Source organism: Oncorhynchus tshawytscha, linkage group LG01, assembly GCF_018296145.1.
Source record: "Oncorhynchus tshawytscha isolate Ot180627B linkage group LG01, Otsh_v2.0, whole genome shotgun sequence".
Taxonomy (NCBI): Eukaryota; Metazoa; Chordata; class Actinopteri; order Salmoniformes; family Salmonidae; genus Oncorhynchus; species Oncorhynchus tshawytscha.
The window spans coordinates 52,278,024-52,303,093 of record NC_056429.1 but is presented as its reverse complement, the minus strand read 5'-3'; the positions used below and the strand labels follow the sequence as shown (position 1 = coordinate 52,303,093).

The 25,070-nt window shown below is 42.9% G+C and overlaps 1 protein-coding gene across 1 annotated transcript in view; it reads left to right on the top strand.

Moving 5' to 3' along the window:
• The window catches only part of LOC112252996 (kinase non-catalytic C-lobe domain-containing protein 1), a 94,223-nt gene that overhangs the window by 30,829 nt on the left and 38,324 nt on the right, over nucleotides 1-25,070 (top strand). The window contains exons 7-17 of the mRNA XM_024424851.2: nucleotides 794-908; nucleotides 1,179-1,250; nucleotides 1,455-1,516; nucleotides 1,612-1,770; nucleotides 2,230-2,307; nucleotides 8,000-8,087; nucleotides 8,219-8,411; nucleotides 8,591-9,330; nucleotides 9,620-9,758; nucleotides 11,350-11,621; nucleotides 16,927-17,279. Of these exons, the coding sequence (XP_024280619.1) occupies nucleotides 794-908; nucleotides 1,179-1,250; nucleotides 1,455-1,516; nucleotides 1,612-1,770; nucleotides 2,230-2,307; nucleotides 8,000-8,087; nucleotides 8,219-8,411; nucleotides 8,591-9,330; nucleotides 9,620-9,758; nucleotides 11,350-11,621; nucleotides 16,927-17,279 (2,271 nt within the window). The remainder of the gene's footprint in view (nucleotides 1-793; nucleotides 909-1,178; nucleotides 1,251-1,454; nucleotides 1,517-1,611; nucleotides 1,771-2,229; nucleotides 2,308-7,999; nucleotides 8,088-8,218; nucleotides 8,412-8,590; nucleotides 9,331-9,619; nucleotides 9,759-11,349; nucleotides 11,622-16,926; nucleotides 17,280-25,070) is intronic.

The following is a 25,070-nucleotide window of genomic DNA, read 5'->3' as shown; positions in this document are numbered from 1 at the left end:
CCTTGCTCTAGAGCACTCTGGACCTCAGACTGGGGGGAAGGTTCACCTTCCAACAGGACAATGGCCCTAAGCACATAATCAAGACAACACAGGAGTGGCTTCGGGACAAGTCTCTGAATGTCCTTGAGTGGCCCAGCCAGAGCCTGAACTTGAACCCAATCTCTGGAGAGACCTGAAAATAGCTGTGCAGCGATACTCCCCATCCGACCTGACAGAGTTTGAGAGGATCTACAGATAAGAATGAGAGAAACTCCCCAAATACAGGTGTGCCAAGCTTCTAGTGTCATACCCAAGAAGGCTTGAGGCTGTGATTGCTGCCAAAGGTGCTTCAGCAAAGTACTGAGTAAAGAGTGTGAAAACTTATGTAAATGTGGTATTTAAGTTTTTTTTAAATAATACATTGGCAGAAATGTCTAAAAACCTGCTTTTGCTTTGCCATTATGGGGTATTGTATGTAGATTGATGAGGGATATTTTAGAATAGGCTGTACTTTTTCCACATTTTGTTACCTTAAAGGGGCCTGAATACATTCCGAATACACTGTACATAGTTTTAAATGCCTTAGTTTCAGAAAATGCCTTGTTTCAACTCTTCAGGCTGATTTTACCAGCCCAGATTGAGCCTATTTCTGGACTAAAAAGAACTTTCAGTGGTGATTTTCCATTGAGCATGCTTTTTAGTCCAGGAATAGGCTTAATCTGGGTCAAGGAAACCGGCACTTATTTCTTTACTGTAGTGTGCCCTTTGGGAGGGAGGGAGATGTTAACAGTGTTTGTGATTGATTGTGACATAGTGGATCTCTCTGAGGGATCTACTCACACGGCGTGGGCAGAGATGGTCTGTTAATGAGCTATGGGCCCTGTGTCATACCTGCCTCTCCACACTGCAGACGTACATAGACTACCCAGGTTAGTGACACATCTGTCTACCAGCCACTGATACTCTGCCCCGTGTAAACCAATTACATTATTTACTAAGCAGTAAGCATCCAATCCCTCACCTTCTCTGGTCTCTGTAAACCACTTTTCTGTTGATGAAATTATTATGAGAAACGTCAATATGGCAGGGGCAAAAAATCATTCAAAACTTTGTTTAGTTTGACATACATTTTACAAATGTATTAACCTCTGAGGCCTACTGTTCTTTCTTCTTCATTTTCTTTATTTCCTCTCTGAAAGCATACTTATGCTTGGACACAGTGTACGTGGGTTGTGAGGGAGAAGTTCTCTTCTTGAAACCTAAAAACACAGGTATGGCTCTTTTTGCTAATCCACGGTAGTCAGCAATTGTCTCTGTCTGGAATGATAAAGTTACTTCAGCACTTTCCATATATTCTTTGTCTCTGTTTATTTACAACTGTTTTGAGTTAAAATATGCTCTTGCGCAAAGTGTCTGAGGAAATATTTATTTGAAATGTTATCACATTCAATAATTAAGCATGAATGTTATTGTAGGATCCTGTGATGCATTTTATCTGGCGCCTGAATTCCAGGAGCATGGAATCGTAACTGAAAAGGTTTGCCTCACTTTTTTTTTAAATAAATGTTTTTTTCCATCAAGTAGATGTTTCTGAATACTGATTAAGTGGGTTTCATCTGTCTGTATGTTCAGGCCTGTGTCTATGGGGTGGCTGCCATCCTATGGGCCACTGCCAAGTTCAATCTGTCAGCCAACCAAAAACTGGCTATGCCCAGGAAGTTGAAGAGGCTGCTGCTGGAGATGGCCAAGAAGACGCCCTCCGAGAGACCTTCCATTGTCATAGCTAAAAAGGTATTAATAGTTTCAGCTGTCAACCACTCTATTGAAAGCACATCTATCTATTCTTCTTTTGATCAATGTGTTAATAACACTATTTACGTATGTAACATCTTTGCATTTTAATGGACAGCAATCCTGACAAAATATTGTACTGTTCACCTTTTAATTTGTAAAATTGATTGTACTGAAACTACTAATAATTCAATTATCTCACATTGAAATGAAAGTATTTGTAGGAAAGCAGTGGCAATTGTTACTGAATGGACTATCCTGGTGAATGAAATAAAGTGAATGAATGAACAAATTAGCAAAATGTCTTTACTGTAAAGTGTGTTGCGATTTTAAATGCACTTTAAATCAAGTTTGATGAACAAAGGAATTAATGAATGAATAAATAAGCGAATGAATGAAGTCGCTTAGGTGCTGAGGAAACAGATGTTCATGTGTTTCATTATGTTTCTGCTGTTACAGAGCTGTTGTGATTATCTATCATGCCAAGGAAAGAACGCTGAGACAGTGTGGACGAAGCTGATCAACAGAGTCCACCCGGTACCGCTCCATTGTACTACCCCAGATAGCACATAAAGTTCTGAGAACCAAATGTTTCTTAGAGCATGGTGAGAGTGTGGTTGTACTATGGTTATTTTGCATACAACCTTCCCACAACGCTCAGGGAATGTTGCAGGATAGTTGCTTGGATTTGGAACATTCTCAGCACATTTAAGGAACTTGACAAAATAATGTTATTTTATTGGTAATTCGTTACTTTAACAGAACGCTTCCTAAAAGTTCAAACCTGGTTATATGTAATAAAACATTTTGGTAATGTTCTAGGAATGTTCTCCAACTGGTTTGACACTGGGAAAGTCTCAAATAGTTTAGAGAACGTTAACAAACAACATTCTTCTGTGGGAATTTCAGTACTTCAGAATAATGTTTCCTACAGGTTTCCTCATGGTTCTATTTAAAGCCATGTTCTCAGAACATTAAGAAAACTTTCCATAAAAACCACAAGAAAACATTACTAACATTCAAAGGACATACTGCTTTCCCGGGAACAGGCCCAAATCCCCTTCATTAGTGTGAAGAGAAGACGGTGGTCAGGCTGCCTTCTGAGAAGTCGTAGGCAATTGAATAAACCCCCACTGCCTTCCATTCTACGAGCTAACATGCAATCATTGGAAAATAAAATCGATGACATTACGAGGAAGATTAAACTACCAACGGGACATTAAAAACTGTGATACCTTATGCTTCACGGAGTCATAGCTGAACGACGACATTATCAACATACAGCTGGCTGGATGGAACAATGACGTCTGGTAAGACAAGGGGGTGCGGACTAAGTATATTTGTAAACAACAGCTGGTGCACGATATCTAAGGAAGTCTCGAGGTTTTGCTCGCCTGAGGTAGAGTAATCTTATGATAAGGTGTAGACCACACTATCTAACTAAAGAGTTATCTGTATTTTTCGTACCTGTCTACATACCACCACAGACCGATGCTGGCACTAATACCGCACTCAACGAGCTGTATTCCGCAAACAGGGAAACACTCACCCAGAGGCGGCGCTCCTAGTGGCCAGGGAATTTAATGCAGGGAAACTTAAATCTGTTTTACCAAATTTCTATCAGCATGTTAAATGTGCAACCAGAGGTAAAAAAAACTCTAGACTGTAACGGCGTTCGTCTGTTGAAGGAGAGTCGGACCAAAATGCAGCGTGGTGGTTACTCATGTTCTTTAATGAATAAATAGCGATACATGAAATAACTAAATAAATACAAAAACAACAAACGAAACGTGAAAAAACCTAATTACAGCCTATCTGGTGAACACTACACAGAGACAGGAACAATCACCCACAAAATACACAGTGAAACCCAGGCTACCTAAATATGGTTCCCAATCAGAGACAACGAGAATCACCTGACTCTGATTGAGAACCGCCTCAGGCAGCCAAGCCTATGCTAGACACACCCCTAATCAGCCACAATCCTAATGCCTACAAAAACCCCAATACGACAACACAATAAACCCATGTCACACCCTGGCCTGAACAAATAATTAAAGAAAACACAAAATACTAAGACCAAGGCGTGACAGAACCCCCCCCAAGGTGCGGACTCCCGGACGCACCTCAAAACCATAGGGAGGGTCCGGGTGGGCGTCTGTCCATGGTGGCGGCTCCGGCTCGGGACGTGGACCCCACTCCATAAATGTCTTAGTTCCTCCCCCTTGCGTCCTGGGATAGTCCACCCTCGCCGCCGACCATGACCTCGTAGTCCTCACCCAGAACCCACTGGACTGAGGGGCAGCTCGTGACTGAGGGGCAGCTCGGGACTAAGGCAGCTCGGGACTGAGGGGAAGCCCGGGACTGAGGGGAAGCCCGGGACTGAGGGGAAGCCCGGGACTGAGGGGAAGCCCGGGACTGAGGGGAAGCCCGGGACTGAGGGGAAGCCCAGTACTGAGGGGAAGCCCAGTACTGAGGGGAAGCCCAGTACTGAGAGGAAGCCCAGTACTGAGATGAAGCTCAGGCAGGTAGTTTGCTCCGGCAGATCCTGGCTGGCTGGCGGATCTGGAAGAGTCTGGTTGACTGGCAGATCTGGAAGATCATGGCTGACTGGCAGATCTAGCTGCTCTGGATCCATGCAGACTGACAGCTCTGGCTGCTCCATGTAGATTGGCAGACTCTGGCTGCTCCATGCAGATTGACAGCTCTGGCTTCTCCATGCAGACTGACAGCTCTGGCTGCTCCATGTAGATTGGCAACTCTGGCTGCTCCATGCAGATTGACAGCTCTGGCTTCTCCATGCAGACTGACAGCTCTGGCTGCTCCATGTAGATTGGCAACTCTGGCTGCTCCATGCAGATTGACAGCTCTGGCTGCTCCATGCAGACTGGTAGCTTTGTGCAGACTGACAGCTCTGGCTGCTCCATGCAAACTGGCAGCTCAGGCTGCTCCATGCAGACTGACAGCTCAGGCTGCTCTATGCAGACTGGCAGCTCTGGCTGCTCCATGCAGACTGGCAGCTCAGGCTGCTCCATGCAGGCTGACAGCTCTGGCTGCTCCATGTAGACTGGCAGCTCTGGCTGCTCCATGCAGACTGGCAGCTCTGGCTGCGTTGAACAGGCAGGAGGCTCCGGCAGCGCTGTAGAGGAGGAAGGCTCTGGAAGCGCTGAACAGGCGGGAGACTCCGACAGCGCAGGAGAGGAGGAAAACGCTGGCTGCGCTGAACAGGCGGGAGGCTCCGACAGCGCTAGAGAGGAGGATGGCTCTGGCTGTGCTGAACAGGCGAGGCGCACTGAAGGCCTGGTGCGTGGTGCTGGAACTGGTGGTACTGGATCGAGGACACGCACAGGAAGCCTGGTGCGGGGAGCTGCTACCGGAGGACTGGTGTGTGGAGGTGGCACTGGATAGACCGGACCGTGCAGGCGCACTGGGGCTCTTGAGCACCGAGCCTGCCCAACCTTACTTGGCTCGATGCCCACTCTAGCCCGGCTAATACGAAGAGCTGGTATGTACCGTACCGGGCTATGCACCCGCACTGGAGACACCGTGCGCACACTAGCATAACACTGTGCCTGCCCGGTCTCTTTAGCCCCCCGGTAAGCACAGTGAGTTTGCGCAGGTCTCCTACCTGGCATAGCCATACTCCATGTGAGCCCCCCCCCAAGAAATTTTTGGGGCCGACTCTCAGGCTTCCATCCGCGTCGCCGTGCTGCCTCCTCATACCAGCGCCTCTCCGCTTTCGCCGCCTCCAGTTCTTCTTTGGGGCGTCGATATTCACCAGTCTGTGCCCAGGGTCCTTTTCCGTCCAATATCTCCTCCCAAGTCCAGAAGTCCTTTGATCGCTGCTCCTCACGATTAACAGGGGGAGTTGGCTCAGGTCTGAACCCTGACTCTGCCACACTCTCCCTGAGCCCCCCCCCAATACATTTTTGGGGCTGCTTTTCGGGCTTCCTTGCCAACCGTGTTCCCTCGTATCGTCGGCTCTTATCTCCGGCTGCCTCTGCTCTCCTAAGTGCCTCCACCTGTTCCCATGGGAGGCGATCTCTTCCGGCCAGTATCTCCTCCCAAGTGTAACAACCTTTGCCATCCAACACATCTTCCCATGTCCATTCCTCCTTTCGCTTTTCCTGCTGTCGCTGCCTGTTACCACGCTGCTTGGTCCGTGTGTGGTGGGTGATTCTGTAACGGCTTTCTTCCGTCGAAGGAGAGTCGGACCAAAATGCAGCGTGGTGGTTACTCATGTTCTTTAATGAATAAATAGCGATACATGAAATAACTAAATAAATACAAAAACAACAAACGAAACGTGAAAAAACCTAATTACAGCCTATCTGGTGAACACTACACAGAGACAGGAACAATCACCCACAAAATACACAGTGAAACCCAGGCTACCTAAATATGGTTCCCAATCAGAGACAACGAGAATCACCTGACTCTGATTGAGAACCGCCTCAGGCAGCCAAGCCTATGCTAGACACACCCCTAATCAGCCACAATCCTAATGCCTACAAAAACCCCAATACGACAACACAATAAACCCATGTCACACCCTGGCCTGAACAAATAATTAAAGAAAACACAAAATACTAAGACCAAGGCGTGACATAGACCACCTTTACTCCACACACAGAGACAGGTGCAAACCTCTCCCTCGCACACCATTTGGCAAATCTGACCATAATTCTATCGTCCTGATTCCTGCTTACAAGCAAAAATTAAATGGAGCTTTCAGGAAAAACAGCACCTCCGGGTTGGATTTTTCCTCAGGTTTTTGCCTGCAATATCAGTTCTGTTATACTCACAGACAATATTTTGACAGTTTTGGAAACTTTAGAGTGTTTCCTATCCTAATATATGCATATTCTGGGCCTGAGAAATAGGCAGTTTCATTTGGGTACGTTTTTCATCCAAACATCAAAATACTGCCCCCTACACTCAACAGGTTAAAGCAGGAAGCACCCGTGACTAGATCATTAAAAAAGTGGCCAGATGAAGCAGATGCTAAGCTACAGGATTGTTTTGCTAGCATAGACATGGAATATGTTCTGGGATTCCTCCGATGGCTTTGAGGAGTACACCACATCATTCATTGGCTTAATCAATAAGTGCATTGATGATGTCGTCCCCACAGTGACCGTATGTACACTACCGTTCAAATGTTTGGGGTCACTTAGAAATGTCCTTGTTTTTGAAACAAAAGCAATTTTTTTGCCTGTTAAAATAACACCAAATTGATCAGAAATACAGCGTAGACATTGTTAATGTTGTAAATGACTATTGTAGCTGGAAAGGCAGATTTTTTTTAATGGAATATCTACGTAGGCATACAGAGGCCCATTATCAGCAACCATCACTCCTGTGTTCCAAAGGCACGTTGTGTTAGCTAATCCAAGTTTATCATTTTAAAAGGCTAGTTGATCGTTAGAAAACCCTTTTGCAATTATGTTAGCACAGGTGAAAACTGTTGTTCTTCTTTAGACTTATTAATTATCTGGAGCGTCAGCATTTGTGGGTTCAATTACAAAATGGCCAGAAACAAAGCACTTTCTTCTGAAACTCGTCGGTCTATTCTTGTTCTGAGAAATGAAGGCTATTCCATGTGAGAAATTGCCAAGAAACTGAAGATCTCTTACAATGTTGTGTACTACTCCACCTCTAACCAGAATAGAAAGAGGAGTGGGATGCCCCAGTGCACAATTGAGCAAGAGGACAAGTACATTAGAGTGTCTAGTTTGAGAAACAGATGCCTCACAAGTCCTCAACTGGCAGCTTCATTAAATAGTACTCTCAAAACACCGGTCTCAACTTCAACAGTGGAGAGGCGACTCCGGGATGCTGGCCTTCTAGGCAGAGTTGCAAGGAAAAATACATATCTCAGACTGGCCAATAAAAATAACATATTAAGATGGGAAAAAGAACACAGACACTGGACAGAGGAAGTCTGCCTAGAAGGCCAGCATCCCGGAGTCGCCGCTTCACTGTTCACGTTGAGACTGGTCAGGAAACATTTTACCTGTCTGGAAACTTATAGCTTCGTTCCCAGAACCAATGGGAAACCAAACATGTACGTTCCCACAACTTCCAAGGAACACAATGTGCTAGCTGGGACTGTAGCTAGTGTTTGAAACGGGTAGTGAGACACATACTGCCCATTGAAAGTGAAAGGGAGGACACATTGCTATTCCATTCTTGTCTGTCGAGGATAACTCCCTTCCTTACCTTTCAGCCACTCACAAAGGACATTGATGCAGAGGATCAGAATGGATTGGACAGTATAGGAAGCTCAAGTCAGGAATCAACACATATCATGAGTGGTATGATTCATTAATCTTTTCAGACATTCTGCTCAAGCGATTTTGTTGACCTTACTATCAGTACATCTACATACAGATTTGTGATCAAATTGTATTGATGTTTTAAATGTGGTTGTTGTAACTGTGTGTAGGGTTTGTGCCCATGGCTACTGAGAGCCGATTGGCTCCTGTACCTGGCCCTGTTCCCCATAGCTATCCAATCAGTGGAGCCCCCCAGCTTCCAAAGGCCTTCACCTCCCCTGCCACACACTTCACCCCCATCGTCCTGACCAGGGAGGGGGACACTGAGGAAGAAACTCCCCTGTCTGTTTCAGACATTCAGGGGTAAGCAGTTTGCTTCCTTTCTATGGAGATAAGGTACCAGTCATGGCATTATTTAAAGCACCATTGATGTTTTTGAAAGGTGGATCCAACCATAGTTTATTTATTGATTATTGAAATGTCATTCCATTTGTTCACCGATTTCAAGAATGCATTTTTAATTATCACATGTTGTGTTGCAGAACTAGAGGCAGTGAGATCCAGCCTGTGCAAGAGGCCAGGCACCCAGAAACACCCTTACACCTTGAAGACCTACCCCTACCTCAGTCAGATAGAGACCTACAGGACACTGGACAGGACAGCCCTGTAAATCAAAAGAATGTGGTCACACGTCACTCCTCCTCCACTGCCTCCAGCAGCAGGACATTGGTCAACTCTCCACCTCCCGCCTCCCCCGAACTGACCACCCAATTGTCTTTGTCTTCCTCTTGCCAATTGTCATCCTGCTCTCATCTGACTGGTGGTGGTGTTTTCAACAACTTCCTCTTGCGCCATGACCCACTAACAGGGGACCTAACCCTGGTGCCGGTGCAGATAACAGTCGCTGAGTCCCTCCATGGACTGGAGCTCAATCTGCCCCCGACCTCAAGCTCCAGCTTCTTCCAGGGTCAACCTACACATCCTGGGGTCCCTAGAGACCATCTGACCCCTGGTCAGGGAGCTGAACCCCTGCTGTCTTGCCTTAATGGAAGCACTTGCAGCAAACCCTTGGACTCCTTAGTGTCAATGTCCCAGCCCCATAATGGAGAGGAAGGTCCAAGGACAGGAGAACGTGAGGATGAAGCCCTATCAGAGTCCCATGGACCTCCTCAGGGAGACTCCCATCTGATGCACCCTTCCCTACAGGAAGTTATTGGCCTGCTCAGGGCAGAGTTTGCCATTGATGGCTATCTGGAGAATGGTTTGGAGGATCTAGCAATGGGTAAGTAACATAGAGATGAATATTCACTATCTCAAACATCACATTTAGCCTATGGTCCCAGATCTGCTTAGGCTGTTTTGCCAATTCCTACCGTTCTTGTCACGCCAGTTGGTAAGACGGAACAAACAGATATGGCATCAAGCTAAAATCTCTGTTTTTCCCCCTGGTGGATTTGGTTCGGTTAATTGGTTTGTAGAGAGATACTACAGTTCTGCCATTAAATGTATGATCACTGCTGTGAACTTGTATGACAGGCTTTCTGTCTCTCATGTTTATGTGTTGTTCAAAGGGGAGTATATCCTGTCTCTGAAGGACCTACAGTACCAGACTTTCTGCAGTGTTGTGAAAGAGAAGTTCTGTGACCTTTCCTGGGATGAGGACTTATTGGGAGTGCTCCACTGTGTGGTCAACTACAGCCAATTCTCTCTGTGAGTGTGTCAATGTTTCCCTGTTTTATTGGTGATACAAGCACAGGTCTTCTCTCAATAACAGAAGCCTAACAAGGTAAACGATACAAGTGAAAAAAGAAAGTCATACTTTCATTTATATAGACAGAAAGCATTAGCAACCACTGATCTTGTTCTTTCGGACAACACTTTATCTCTAGTAACACTTTACACTTACACTCTTGGTTAAACAAGCAATAATACCTGTGTTATAAAACTGTCTTTAGCTAACTGTTAATAGTATCAGAATGATTTTTGCTCTCCTCAAAAGTATTCTCTGTCAACAAGCTTATCCAGCCAACAAGCTTAGTTTGTCTCTATGAGCAGGGGAGAAGCGCAAAATTGGCAGTGTTTTGGTTTAGAATTTTAATTTCTCTCATGTGAGTCCTCAACAACAATAAACCATTTAGATTATACCACCCCTCCTCCCCTTACACACGCGCACACGCACACACACACACACACACACACACACACACACACACACACACACACACACACACAGACAGACACTCCACTCATAATCAGCATTCACAGAAGATTCACTTCAGACACACTTCCGGTTGCTCCTTTTTTTTTCCAGCAGGAAAGGTCCCTATGGTAATAGCTCATCTCGTGTTTTTTGTTTGTCTCAAGAATATTGGCTTGGCACCATTGATGAGCTACTTATGGTTCTTCCTGCCTTGTCTTTGAAACAATCTTAAAGATCCTGGAGGTGTGTACCTAAATGAAGGAAAAAGTGAAATAAGGACTTGCCCCTTTTTGTTAATTAATCTGCAGACAAAGACAGATGGAGGGGCACATGAGAGTGTGTTGAGGAGATGTGCAGCTTGTCCCATGGTTGCCATGCTCTTAACACATGGGGCAGTGTGTTTAGAGAACCTTTAATCTTCTGTGGTAATGTGACAGACAGACAGACGAATAGACAGACACTCTCCTCTGAGTGGGACTTCTAGACTGTAAGCTGGAGAAGACTGTCACCACTAGGGTAGCTCATTGGCGAAGTCCTGATGCTGCTGGAACATTGCTTTGGATACAAACAGTTTTGGACAACTCAACCTCAGTTGTCAGGAAGCTGCTAAACGAGACAAAAAGGATTGATTTGTTTGTTTTGATAGCTAATTATTGATTGGTTTGTTTTGATTCATTCATATGTGTTGGCCTAATTAACTATTTTGATTATGCCCGTGAGGAGTGTGCTAGTCTCAATTGTATGTCTAGATTTCTCATAATATGATTATTTGTCTGTGTTTTCATATTGACTGAGTTGTTATTCTCACTATTTTGTCTGCATTGTTTATGTTGTGTCTAATTACTGTCTGTGATGCTTCAATGACTTTTCAGTCTGAGCTCTTGTAGTCTGCCTTCTGTTTTATTGAATTAGTGTGTTTTGTTTAAGAAAGTTGCCTAAGTTGTCTGAGTTCTTTGTGCTTTTGTCTGTGTTTGTTATGTGTCTGTCTAGTTGTCTGTGTGTGGCTGTGATGGTTGTGGCTAGCTGTGACTGGCTGACTGTTGTGTTGTGATCTCTGTCTCCCTCTCTTTCTCTCTCTGGCTGCTGATGTGCCACATGCAGAGGCTCTAATGAAGAGTCACCATCAAAGCCTTGGCAAAGGGCATCCATCTCACCTCTGAGTGCTGCTGGCTGGAGAGGGGAGGAGAGGGACGCACCCCGGCTTGGTCATGTCGACCTGAATGGCAACCTGCACCACAGTGGACCTGTAGCTTCAGATGCATGGGAGAAATGTCAGAGAGACCAGAGACCCCTGTCTACATACAGAGTAACAAAGACTAGACATGAACATAGAGATGCAGTATCAGAGGAAGTTCAACATAATGGCTGCCCAGGTAGGAAAGAAAATATATTAACTTTACAACTGGCATCACTGTTACCTTACTTCACAACTGTCATCACTCCCAGCAAGCACATTTGGTTCCTTGGAAGTTATGGCAACGTACCTTTTGTGGTTTCCCATTGGTTCTGGGAACAAAGCCATACGTTTCTTGACTGGTAAAACGTTTTTTTTTTTAAAGGACGGACAAGAATATCAATCAATCAAATGCATTTATAAAGCCCTTCTTATGTCAGCTGATGTCACAAAGTGCTATACAGAAACCCAGCCTTTAAACTTCAAACAGCAAGCAATGCAGGTATAGAAGCATGGTGGCTAGGAAAAACTCCCTAGAAAGGCCGTCACCTAGGAAGAAACTTAGAGAGGAACCAGGCTATGAGGGGTGGCAGTCCTCTTCTGGCTGTGCCGGGTGGAGATTAAAAGAGAACATGGCCAAGATGTTCAAATGTTCATAGATGACCAGCAGGGTCAAATAATAATCATCGCAGTGGTTGTAGAGGGTGCAACAGGTCAGCACCTCAGGAGTAAATATCAGTTGGCTTTTCATAGCCGATCATTCAGAGTATCTCTACCGCTCCTGCTGTCTCTAGAGAGTTGAACACAGCAGGTCTGGGACAGGTAGCATGTCCGGTGAACAGGTCAAGGTTCCATAGCCACAGGCAGAACAGTTGAAACTGGAGCAGCAGCACGAGAAGGTAGACTGGGGACAGCAAGGAGTCATCAGGCCAGGTAGTCCTGAGGCATGGTCCTAGGGCTCAGGTCCTCCGAGAGAAAGAAAGAGTGAGAAAGAGAGAGAAAATTAGAGAGAGCATACTTAAATTCACACATGACACCGGATAAGGCAGGAGAAATACTCCATATATAAGAGACTGACCCTAATCCCTCGACACATAAACTATTACAGCGTAAATACTGGAGGCTGAGACAGGAGGGGTCGGGAGACACTGTGGCCCTGTCTGACGATACCCCTGGACAGGGCCAAACAGGCAGGATATAACCTCACCAACCTTGCCAAAGCACAGCCCCCACACCACTTGAGGGATATCTTCCACCACCAACTTAATATCCTGAGACATAGCCGAGTATAGCCCACGAAGATATCCCCACGGCATGAACCCACCAACCCGGACAGGAAGATCACATCAGTGACTCAACCCACTCAAGTGACGCACCCCTCCTAGGGACGACAGGACGACATGGAAGAGCACCAGTAAGCCAGTGACTCAGCCCCTGTAATAGGGTTTGAGGCAGAAAATCCCAATGGAGAGAGGGGAACCGGCCAGGCAGAGACAGCAAGGGCAGTTCATTACTCCAGTGCCTTTCCGTTCACCTTCACACCTCTGGGCCAGACTACACTCAATCATAGGACCTACTGAAGACCTACACAAGACGTCTCTCACATGGGTAGGCAGAGCATTCCATAAAAATGGAGCTCTATAGGAGGAAGCCCTGCCTCCAGCTGTTTGCTTAGAAATTCTAGGGACAGTAAGAAGGCCTGCGTCTTGTGACTGTAGCGTATGTGTAGGTATGAACAGCAGGACCAAATCGGAAAGATAGCTAGGAGCAAGCCCATGTAATGCTTTGTAGGTTAGCAGTAAAACCTTGAAATCCTCCCTAGCCTTAACAGGAAGCCAGTGTAGCGAGACTAGCACTAGAGTAATGTGATCAAATGTTTTGGTTCTAGTCAAGATTCTAGCAGCTGTGTTTAGCACTAACTGAAGTTTATTTAGTGCTTCAGAGCATTGCAGTAGTCGGATAGCCGGAAAGTAGAGCATTGCAGTAGTCTAACCTAGAAGTCACAAATGCATGGATACATTTTTCTGCGTTATTTTGGGCAAAAAGTTTTTCGCAATGTTCAGATTTTCGCAATGTTACGTAGATGGAAAAAAAGCTGTCCTTGAAACAGTCTTGATTTGTTCATCAAAAGAGAGATCAGGGTCCAGAGTAGCGCCAAGGTCCTTCACAATTTTATTTGAGACGACTGTACAACCATCAGGATTAATTGTCAGATTCAACGGAAGATCTCTTTGTTTCTTGGGACATAGAACAAGCATCTGTTTTGTCTGAGTTTAAAAGTTGAAGATTTAGCCTGTTCTGGGAATGTTAATATTTAGGTTGCAGGGAGGTTCTGAGAACATTTTATTATGGTTCCCTGAAAGTTTTCCCGGGAGGTATAATTAACCTTCTGAGAACAGAAATGATAGGTTATTTGATGCTAATTAAATAATGTTCTGAAACAATTTTTCAATAAGTCTTTTAATAATACTGATAGCTTAGTTTGTGTTTACTGTCATTTGCGTAGGCATTAATCATGCAAACAGTCATTTTCTTTGTGGCACGGCTTCAGTGAGATTCAAACCTAGGATCTTCTGTTTTCCATCCATGGAATTAGTCCACTGCGCCACCAGTATGGAGCTAGCTTGCCGTGTTCTTTTAACGAATAAAAAGCTGTTCATTTTAGTCTATTCAAACAGACACCTGTTTCAAAGGAAACAAGCGCTCATTAAGATCAAGTATGGCCAATTAGTAGGCACGGCCAACACACCTGAACACATTTAAAGAAAATAATCACCTATTTTGAATGTTATATTGTTTTTTTGCATCTCTGAGTGATGTTCTATTGATTCCCTGGTTCATTTAATGTTTTTTCATGTAAAATACCAGTCAAATGTTTAGACACTGTCACTCCCTGACCATAGACAGCTTTTTATTCTCTATGTTGGTTAGGTAGGGGTGTTACTAGGGTGGGTTATCTAGGTTATTATATATCCATGTTGGCCTGGTATGGTTCCCAATCAGAGTCCCATAAAGACATGGCTGTTGGAACCAAAAATCTCACCTTTTGGACTCATCAGACCAAAGTACAGATTTCCACCGGTCTAATGTCCATTGCTCGTGTTTCTTGGACCAAGCAAGTCTCTTCTTCTTATTGGTTTCCTTTAGTATTGGTTTCTTTGCAGCATTTCGACCATGAAGGCCACAACAGTTGATGTTGAGATGTGTCTGTTACTTGAACTGAAGCTGCATTCTGAGGCTGGTAACTCTAATGAACTTATCCTCAGCAGCAGAGGTAACTCTGGGTCTTCTATTCCTGTGGCGGTCCTCATGAGAGCCAGTTTCATCATAGCGCTTGATGGTTTTTGCGACTGCACTTGAAGAAAATGTCTAACTTCTTGACATTTTCCACATTGACTGACCTTCATGTCTTAAGGTAATGATGAACTGTCATTTCTCTTTGCTTATTTGAGCTGTCCTTACCATAATGGACATGGTCATTTACCAAATAGGGCTATCTTCTGTATACCACCCCTACATTGTCACAACACAACTGATTGGCTCCAACGTATTAGGAAGGAAAGGTATTCCACAAATTAACAAGGCAGACCTGTTAATTGAAATGCATTCCAGGTGAATTCCTCGTGGTACTACATGATTCCATATGTGTTATTTCATAGTTTTTATGACTTCACTATTATTCTATAATGTAGAAAATAGTCAAAGTAAATGAAAAACCCCAGAATGAGTATTTGTGTCCAAACCTTTGACTGGTACTGTATATCTGAGCCATTGCCATTCAAGCTACTGGAAGTTAATAAGAATATGACTTTTAGATCGCGAAAACGTCTGTCATACATGTCAGATTTCAATACTGGCTGATGTCATAACGCGAGTGGTTGCCTTCTCTCTCTCGAATGAGCCATTAATAATGTTTTTTTGCGATATTCCTACTTCGAGAAACGTCTAATTTAACCTAGGGTCTAACACATTTCTCCTATTTGTCTGCCTCTGCAGTCCAGGGTGCATTGCATGGTGCCGTTGCGAATGTCACACACAGGCACATCGATCTGCAGGTTGAACATGGTGAAATTGTAGACTGCTAAATTTATAGTGCATTTTGTTTAGGCAATTTTACAGCTAACTAGCTACTTCACATACTGATATTGACTTTGGTATTATTGTGTGTAGCTATGTTTGGTAGCTAGCTTCCTTTTGTAGTCAACTTGAGTAGCTAGCTTCCTTTTTGTAGTCAACTTGAGCTGCAACAGATTTCAACAATGATTTTCACATTTTGCAACCAACGTTATTATAACGCAAAAAGGAAAAATGTGTTAAAAAACATATTGTTCCCACATGTTAGTGTTATGCAATACTGTAAATTATAGGAATGATTGGTTTTAGGTGGATTTTTCCTTTAACAATAGAGAGAGTTTGTTGATGCTGAGAACGGAATGTATGTTTTTAAATAACATTCTTAGAAGGTTATTTGAACGTTACTAATGTTTTCTTGTGGTTTTTATGGAAAGTTTTCTTAATGTTCAGAGAACATGACTTTAAATAGAACCATGATGAAACCTGCAAAAAAACGTTACGCTGAAGTACTGAAATTCCCACAGAAGTACGTTGTTTCTTAATTCTTAAAGAATTTGAGATCATTACTTTAAATAGAACGATGAGGAAACCTGTAGGAAACGTTATGCTGAAGTACTGAAATTCCCACCTAAGAAACATATGGTTCTCAGAATGTGCTAGCTGGGTATCCTGCAGCATTCCCAGAATATTGTTTGAAGGCTGCATGCAAAATATGACAATCACGTTCTTAGCAAGCTCTAAGAAACATATTGTTGTCAGAACGTTATGTGCTAGCTGGGCTGTTAGCATGACTTCACAACTGTCATCACTTTTACCGTTATCATGATAAACGGCTGTGAGATGACGTAGTTAGATTAAGTTGTATAGGCCTACTGTAGCGAGATGTTGTGACAAATACAACTTTGAATGGCAGTTGGATAAAGTTGTTAGAGGAATGACTGGCTGTTGGATTAAATTGTTAAGAGCACAGTTTATTCAAGACAGCCCAAATCGTGTTGCGATGTCACAATGATCTCCTCAGCTGGAGAGGGTTGTTGTGGAAACAGTTACTTCCTCTCCATCTACACACACCAATACATGCACACCAACAACACGTTGGTAACAAGCACTGCACACTCACATACACACAAACATACCTCTTCAGTTTCACACAAAATACGTTATGTTTTAGATGATTAATCAGAGCAAAAATAGGCTGCTCACATTGGTAGGTGGAGTACGCCTGTGATGCCTAATAATGTAGCAAGATTAACATTTAACCTCTTGCCAACAAACAAATTTAAAAGAGCCTTTTAACGAAAGAAAACTTCAGCCATGATAGAATTTCACCTCTCAAAATCTCTGCCCGCGCACACACACACACACGCACACTGCCTGACCCATCCCTTTTTCTCTCTCTCTCTTCTTGATTTGCCCGTTTCCTGGTCCAGGATTGAGAGCTGCCGAGAGTTTGGGTAAGGGGGCCATGGAGAGTGCCGAGCATCCAGTGGGGGTCAGTGATGAAAGCCCCCCTGAAGCTGACGCTCTGTGTGGGATGGACGAGCCACTGAGGGTGGGCCACCTTGGCCAGATGAGCTGCTCCAAGGACATGGAGGACACAGAATCGCTGGTGTTTGAGCGTCTCCTCTCCCCCTGCTCCAGAGCAGAGGAGTCTAGCCACCGCCTCAGCCCAGCCTGGGGCCTGGCCTTCTATGGAGAAAACTGTTTTAGTCATGATGTGGTGGAATATGCTATAACCCTGGGACAGCACAGTGAGTCACCGTGCCTGGAGCTGAAAACACAGGTGGGTAAACTGGGAGGAAAAGCTATTGAGCTTAAATAGAATAGACCAGCTGTGAGTCATGACTGACCATATAGCATACCATGGTCTCAATGTTTGGAGTAGTGCTTTATTGTAAATGTGTTTTATTATACTCTCATTTTAGCTCATTTTAGAAGACATTATATGGCAACAATGAAACTGTCTGATGCTTCAAAGATTACAACATAATTAGTTACTACTTTCTACCAAATGGTATGTAATGAAAAAGCTACATAATGATGTTTGATTATATTCATTTGACATAAACGAGAAGTACTTATTATACATACAAGAAAACAAGCTGACTAAAGTAAAACGGATAATCATGTTTGTCTTACAGTTATTTAAAAAAAAATAATCGCTAGGTCCCATTTCTCAATAGTTAGGTCACTTTTTCAAAACTCTTCACACTTTTCTCCTAACCAACTTTCAGCTTGGCACAGAAATTAACCTCAATAGGGGACGTGGGACAGTAGCGCCCCACCTGGCCAACATCCAGTGAAATTGCAGAGCGCCAAATTCAAAAACTGAAATATTCATTATAAAAAATCTGAAAACATAGAAGTGTTACACATGGGTTTAAAGATTAACTTCTTGTTAATCCAACCACGGTGTCAGATTTCAAAAAGGCTTTACGGCGAAAGCATACTATGCGATTATCTATGAACAGCGCCCAGCAGACAAATCATTACAAACAGTTACCAGCCAAGTAGAGGAGTTACACAAGTCAGAAATAGCAATAAAATGAATCACTTACCTTTGATGATCTTCATATGGTTGCACTCACAAGACTCCCATTTACTCAATAAATGTTTTTTTTGTTCGATAAAGCCCCTCTTTATATCCAAAAACCTCAGTTTTGTTTGCGTGTTTTGTTCAGTAATCCACAGGCTCAAACGCAGTCACAACAGGCAGACGACAAATCCAAATAGTATCTGTACATTTCGAGAAACATGTAAACAATGTTTATAATCAATCCTCAGGTTGTTTTTAGCCTAAATAATCGATAATATTTAAAACGGACAATAACGTTGTCAATATAAAAGGTAAACAAGAAAGGCGCGCTCTCGGTCGTGCGCACGAAAAATCTCTGGGTCTCTGTAGGATTCAGTCAGAAAACTCCAAACATATAAAAAAATCCCACATCCTGGATGGGTTTTCTCAGGTTTTTGCCTGCCAAATCAGTTCTGTTATACTCACAGACATTATTCTAACAGTTCTGGAAACGTTAGTGTGTTTTCTATCCAAATCTACCAATTATATGCATATCCTAGCTTCTGGGTGTCACACCCTGACCATAGTTTACTTTGTATATTTCTATGTTTTGGTTGGTCAGGGTGTGAGCTGAGTGGGCATTCTAGGTTACATGTCTAGTTTGTCTATTTCTATGTCTGGCCTGATATGGTTCTCAATCAGAGGCAGGTGTTAGTCATTGTCTCTGATTGGGAACCATATTTAGGTAGCCTGGATTTCACTGTGTGTTTGTGGGTGATTGTTCCTGTCTTTGTGTTTGCACCAGATAGGGCTGTTTCGGTTTTCACATTTCATTATTTTGTCGTTTTTCATGTATAGTTTTTTCCTTCATTAAAATATCATGAATCATCATCACGCTGCATTTTGGTCCGATCCTTGCTATACCTCTTCGTCAGAGGAGGAGATGAAAGAAAGCCGAAGAAAGCCGTTACACTGGGCCTGAGTAGCAGGCAGTTTACTTTGGGCACACTTTTCATTCGGAGGTGAAAATAGTGCCCCCTACCCTAGTGAAGTTAATTTCACCTCCAAAATGCACTAAAACTACCAAAACACTTCATATATGTCTCAAATCAACACACTCTTCCATAACACTAGCAAAGGTTGTCACCCAACAAGCACACTTTGTCATTCATAAAACAATGACCTAAAAAACACTGAAAACAGGTAGCATTACACAAGGTTTTCTTTTGTCAAATTCCTTTACAAAACAAGAATGGAACCTCTCTACTGCTTAGAACGCATTGCAGTATATGTTACAGGAATGAATTATACATGATACAATATGATTCAATATGTTTTATGTCATTCTTTGGCATTGAGGGATTCCAAAATACAAGAATTTGTATGTACACCATCTACAGATATAGTAGCAATGCTAGTCAACCCTGTCTTCTGCATTTGGCCACAGGTTCTCATCCACATTCCATCTTATGTAATCTTGGGCAATACACCTAGGAAATAATCTTTTGGCATGCCTGGTCCATCCCTGGCAATTTTCTGCAGATATGTCCAGGCATCCGGCATTCACTGCATCCAGGAGGGACATTTGATCATGTGGATGGTGATCATAAACCTTTCACCTCCATGAGGAAAAGTGACGCCATCCTGGGATGGGCTGCATACCATTCTGTGACTGTGTGGGAGTGGTGAAATGCCACATTGTCCCATACAATTACAAACGTTGTCCGATTTCGCCTCACTGCAACCCTATCCTCACCTGGCACAATCCTTCCATAGAGGTCATCCAGGAATGAAATGAGACACTCGGTGGCCCAATTAGCGGTTTGTGTAACAGCAATCGTTTCCCAATCACATTACATCCTCGCCGCTGTGTTATGGCCAAGTTGAAATCAGCCTCATCCACAAAGATGAATATGTGGGGTGTTTGCCTGGCTTCAATCTCTGCGACTCTCTAAAATAAATACACAAGGCAACATGAGTTAGGCTATTATTGTAGTTTACGTTATACCTAAAAACATGTGTCTCTGCCCTGTTTGGTTTTGTTCAAAACCAGTTCTGTATTTTATAAAAATCTAACCTGGACATATTGGTTCCTGAGTTGCTTGACTCGTAAAGAGTTCCTGTCAAAGGGGACAGTGTACAACTGCTTCATCCTGACTTGATGTTGTTTCAGGACTCTGTGAATATTTCCAAATGTAATGTTGTCTGCCATCACTCTGTCCCGAATCTCTGTGAGTTTTATGCCACTGTTTCTGATGACCATATCAACGATTGCAGTTTCCTGCACAGCAGTGAAAATCCTACCTCTCCCGCTTATGGGAGGTAACCGTTGGGTCCTAAGCCTAAATGCAAAAACAATTACACACAAGTGGGTTTGGAGGCTTTGCTCAATTTACTTCTGTAATGTGCAGTTCAGTCAGATGCCCTTGCAAAATCCACATCTTACCTGTTGCTTTGCTGGAAATTTCTCACAATAGATGCCACTGTTGAGCGTTACAGATTTGGATTGCACTCTCAGACCAGCCTCTCTCATTGATAGACCATGATTTATTACATGATCAATTATAGTAGCCCTAATATCACCTGAGACTACAACTCTTGATCATCCTCTCTGTCTTCTTCCACCACGGATACGTACTCCTCTCCCTCTCCCACTCCCAGCCACTTCTCTGGCTGGGTCCATGTTTACATTACAGTACAGCATTATTCCTAAGATATCCCCTTTTGTACAGATGGTAATGAAATTGAAAGACTAACACCTTGGTAGGTGTTCAGCTACAATGGGAATCAGCCGTGGTTGGTCTAATTGTTTTGGTAGTATTTCATTTTTTACATTTGGAATATATTTCAATACGGGTTTACTGTAGAAATGTAGCAGATTGCTGTCTTATTCAATGTTGTGTTATGTTAGGTTTTGAATTTAAGTTTAACTATCAAATCAAATCAAATTTATTTGTCACATACACATGGTTAGCAGATGTTAATGCGAGTGTAGCGAAATGCTTGTGCTTCTAGTTCCGACAATGCAGTAATAACGAACAAGTAATCTAACTAACAATTCCAAAAAACTACTGTCTTATACACAGTGTAAGGGGATAAAGAATATATACATAAGGATATATGAATGAGTGATGGTACAGAGCAGCATAGGCAAGATACAGTAGATGATATCGAGTAAAGTATATACATATGAGATGAGTATGTAAACCAAGTGGCATAGTTAAAGTGGCTAGTGATACATGTATTACATAAGGATGCAGTCGATGATATAGAGTACAGTATCTACGTATGCATATGAGATGAATAATGTAGGGTAAGTAACATTATATAAGGTAGCATTGTTTAAAGTGGCTAGTGATATATTTACATCATTTCCCATCAATTCCCATTATTAAAGTGGCTGGAGTAGAGTCAGTGTCATTGACAGTGTGTTGGCAGTAGCCACTCAATGTTAGTGGTGGATGTTTAACAATCTGATGGCCTTGAGATAGAAGCTGTTTTTCAGTCTCTCGGTCCCAGCTTTGATGCACCTGTACTGACCTCGCCTTCTGGATGACAGCGGGGTGAACAGGCAGTGGCTCGGGTGGTTGATGTCCTTGATGATCTTTATGGCCTTCCTGTAGCATCGGGTGGTGTAGGTGTCCTGGAGGGCAGGTAGTTTGCCCCCGGTGATGCGTTGTGCAGACCTCACTACCCTCTGGAGAGCCTTACGGTTGAGGGCGGTGCAGTTGCCATACCAGGCGGTGATACAGCCCGCCAGGATGCTCTCGATTGTGCATCTGTAGAAGTTTGTGAGTGCTTTTGGTGACAAGCCGAATTTCTTCAGCCTCCTGAGGTTGAAGAGGCGCTGCTGCGCCTTCCTCACGATGCTGTCTGTGTGAGTGGACCAATTCAGTTTGTCTGTGATGTGTATGCCGAGGAACTTAAAACTTGCTACCCTCTCCACTACTGTTCCATCGATGTGGATGGGGGGGTGTTCCCTCTGCTGTTTCCTGAAGTCCACAATCATCTCCTTAGTTTTGTTGACGTTAAGTGTGAGGTTATTTTCCTGACACCACACTCCGAGGGCCCTCACCTCCTCCCTGTAGGCCGTCTCGTCGTTGTTGGTAATCAAGCCTACCACTGTTGTGTCGTCCGCAAACTTGATGACTGTTTTGAAAAGAGTATGTAAACATGTGCAAATTGGCATATAGGTACATATAGTTTTGTTGGTGGTTGTGTCTGAGAAAATAATTCATGAAATTTGAAATATGAAATATGTAGTCGTTGAAATACATTTTGTGCCAAAGCAATGAAAAATTATCCACAGTTTAGCCCAGATAGACTGCTGTCACTGTACATAATTCAAAACAACACTGTACTTCAAAACAACATTGTACATAACTCAAGACGATGCATTTTCCCATGACACTGATTGAGATCAAATGGTTGGGATGTGGATGCTGCATGGACGTTTCACTGGTAAAACTTAAAGAATTATTATTCCCGATTGACAGTGAGAAATGTGAAGGGAGGGTGACCATAAAAAATAGTGCGTAAAGTGTGAAGGGAGAGTGACCATAAAAAATAGTGCGTAAAGTGTGAAGGGAGGGTGACCATAAAAAATAGTGCGTAAAGTGTGAAGGGAAGGGTGACCATAAAAAATAGTGCGTAAAGTGTGAAGGGAGGGTGACCATAAAAAATAGTGTGTAAAGTGTGAAGGGAGGGTGACCATAAAAAATAGTGGGTAAAGTGTAAAGGGAGGGTGACCATAAAAATAGTGTGTAAAGTAGAGGTAAAAAAACAGATGCGCGGAACGTGATTTCGGATCCTCGACTCTGGGGAAGAGGCTTCCCGGGGGGTGGGACAGGCGGAATGGGGTGGTTACCTTCAGATCCGCAGCCTCGGCCTTTATTTAAAATGATTGGATTGAGTAATGACCTATAATAGAGAATGTACCACTGCCTTGCAACTCCTTCCGTTTGAGTTATGTTATAGTCTTATTTTTTATTGTCAGCATGCATCAAATAACATTGTTTTAATAAATTACTATATATTTATGATTATATAGTAATTACACTTTCAGTGAAACTGGATAAGTGCATGGATTTCATGAAAAGTCTACGAGATTATTTGTTTAAAAACCAAGCAAAACAGCATTAATAGCTAAAGCAAATCATGGCATGATCATGATTTGAGGTGGATAGAAAGAAAGGAGTTGGGGGTTTTAGGGTAATTGACACATTATGTTCTCCAAACTATTATTGAATATTAATATGATATATTTCCGACCTTTGACAGAAAGGTCATTATCATGTGTAATAGAATAACAAATGAGCTGTCTTTGTCTGTGTATGCTTTGATGGTAATGATGTGGGCTTTTATCTGCTCCTTCAATGGAACAGTCTGACCGCCCCACTCTCACACATTAAGAGCCATGGCTCCATATCAGTATTAGATGTGCCCCGTTTCTCACTTCAAAAGATCTATTGATTTCTGTTACCATAGTGAGCGATGCAAGCAGAGAGCCAGCCCTGTACATACATTGGAGACACTCTAAAAGGCTATTTGTGTACTGCATCTACACCCTAATGGGTTCTATCCCTACTAGGACAACATTTTCACTCAACAAAAAACGCTTAAGAACCCTTTGGTGAAAAGGTTCTACCTGGAACCAAAAAGAGTTATATTTCAAATACTTTTTTCGATGTATCACTTATGGGATTAAGAGCAGCAATCCACAATGTTAGAAACCAATCACATAGTGTCTGTCGGAGACAGGTCGAGTAGTGAATAGGGCATCACTTGCCCACCGACTAGTCATTCGCGCTCTCTTCCTTGAAAAGAGTCACTATGCTCCTGAAGCTCTCCTCAGCACGACCTGAACCTGTCTTCCTGCTAAACAGTTCCTAGTCGAACCGTGAGGTTAACGTGTTGAATCTAGGGGTCTTTTTTTTTTTTTTTTGGAAAAATAACGTTCCCAAAGTAAACGGGATATTTTTCAGGACCAGAAAATAGAATATGCATATAATTGACAGCTTAGGATAGAAAACACTATAACGTTTCCAAAACTGTAAAGATATTGTCTGTGAGTATAACAGAACTGATATTGCAGGCAAAAGAATGAGAAAAATCCAATCAGGAACGCAGTGGTTTCTAAATAAGAGTCCCTTCCTATGCTTCCCTATTGAGCAGTGAATGGGATATCAACGAGATTCCTTTTTCTATGGCTTCCTTAATGTGTCTAGTATCACAAGACATAGTTTCAGGCTTTATATTTTGAAAAAAGAGCCTGAGCGACAACATTGGGTCAGTGTCCACCTGATGGCTCTTTGTGTATTTCTCGAGCAAAAGACAGAGGTAGCCATTTTTCCACCCGGTCTTACTGAAAATTGCTCTGTCCCTGTTGATATATTATCGAATAGATGTTTGAAAAACACCTTGAGAATTGATTATAAACAACGTTTGCCATGTTTCTGTCGATATTATGGAGCTAATTTGGAATATTTTTCTGACCGCAATTTCCGGTAGTTTTCTCAGCCAAACGTGAAGAACTAACGGAGCTATTTTTGGCTACAAAAATACTTTTTCTGGAAAAAAGGAACATTTGGTATCTAACTGGGAGTCTCGTGAGTGGAAACATCCGAAGCTCATCAAAGGTAAACGATTTAATTTGATTGCTTTTCTGATTTTCGTGACCAGATTGCCTGCTGCTAGCTAGGCATAATGCTATGCTAGGCTATCGATAAACTTACACAAATGCTTGTCTTGCTTTGGCTGTAAAGCATATTTTCAAAATCTGAGATGACAGGGTGATTAACAAAAGGCTAAGCTGTGTTTGAATATATTTTTCACTTTGTGATTTCATGAAATTAATATTTTCTAATAAGATTTTTTGTCCTTGGCGTTATGCTACTTAGTGTCAGTTGATGACAATTCTCCCAGATCCAGGATTGAACGTTCGACCTCAGCTCTATTATTTTGTGTTGAGAGACTGACTGTAAGGAAAGTTATTTTGCTTCGTGTAGAATTCTCAGATTTTTCTACTCTGTCTCCAGTGGTAGCTATCGTCACACGGCT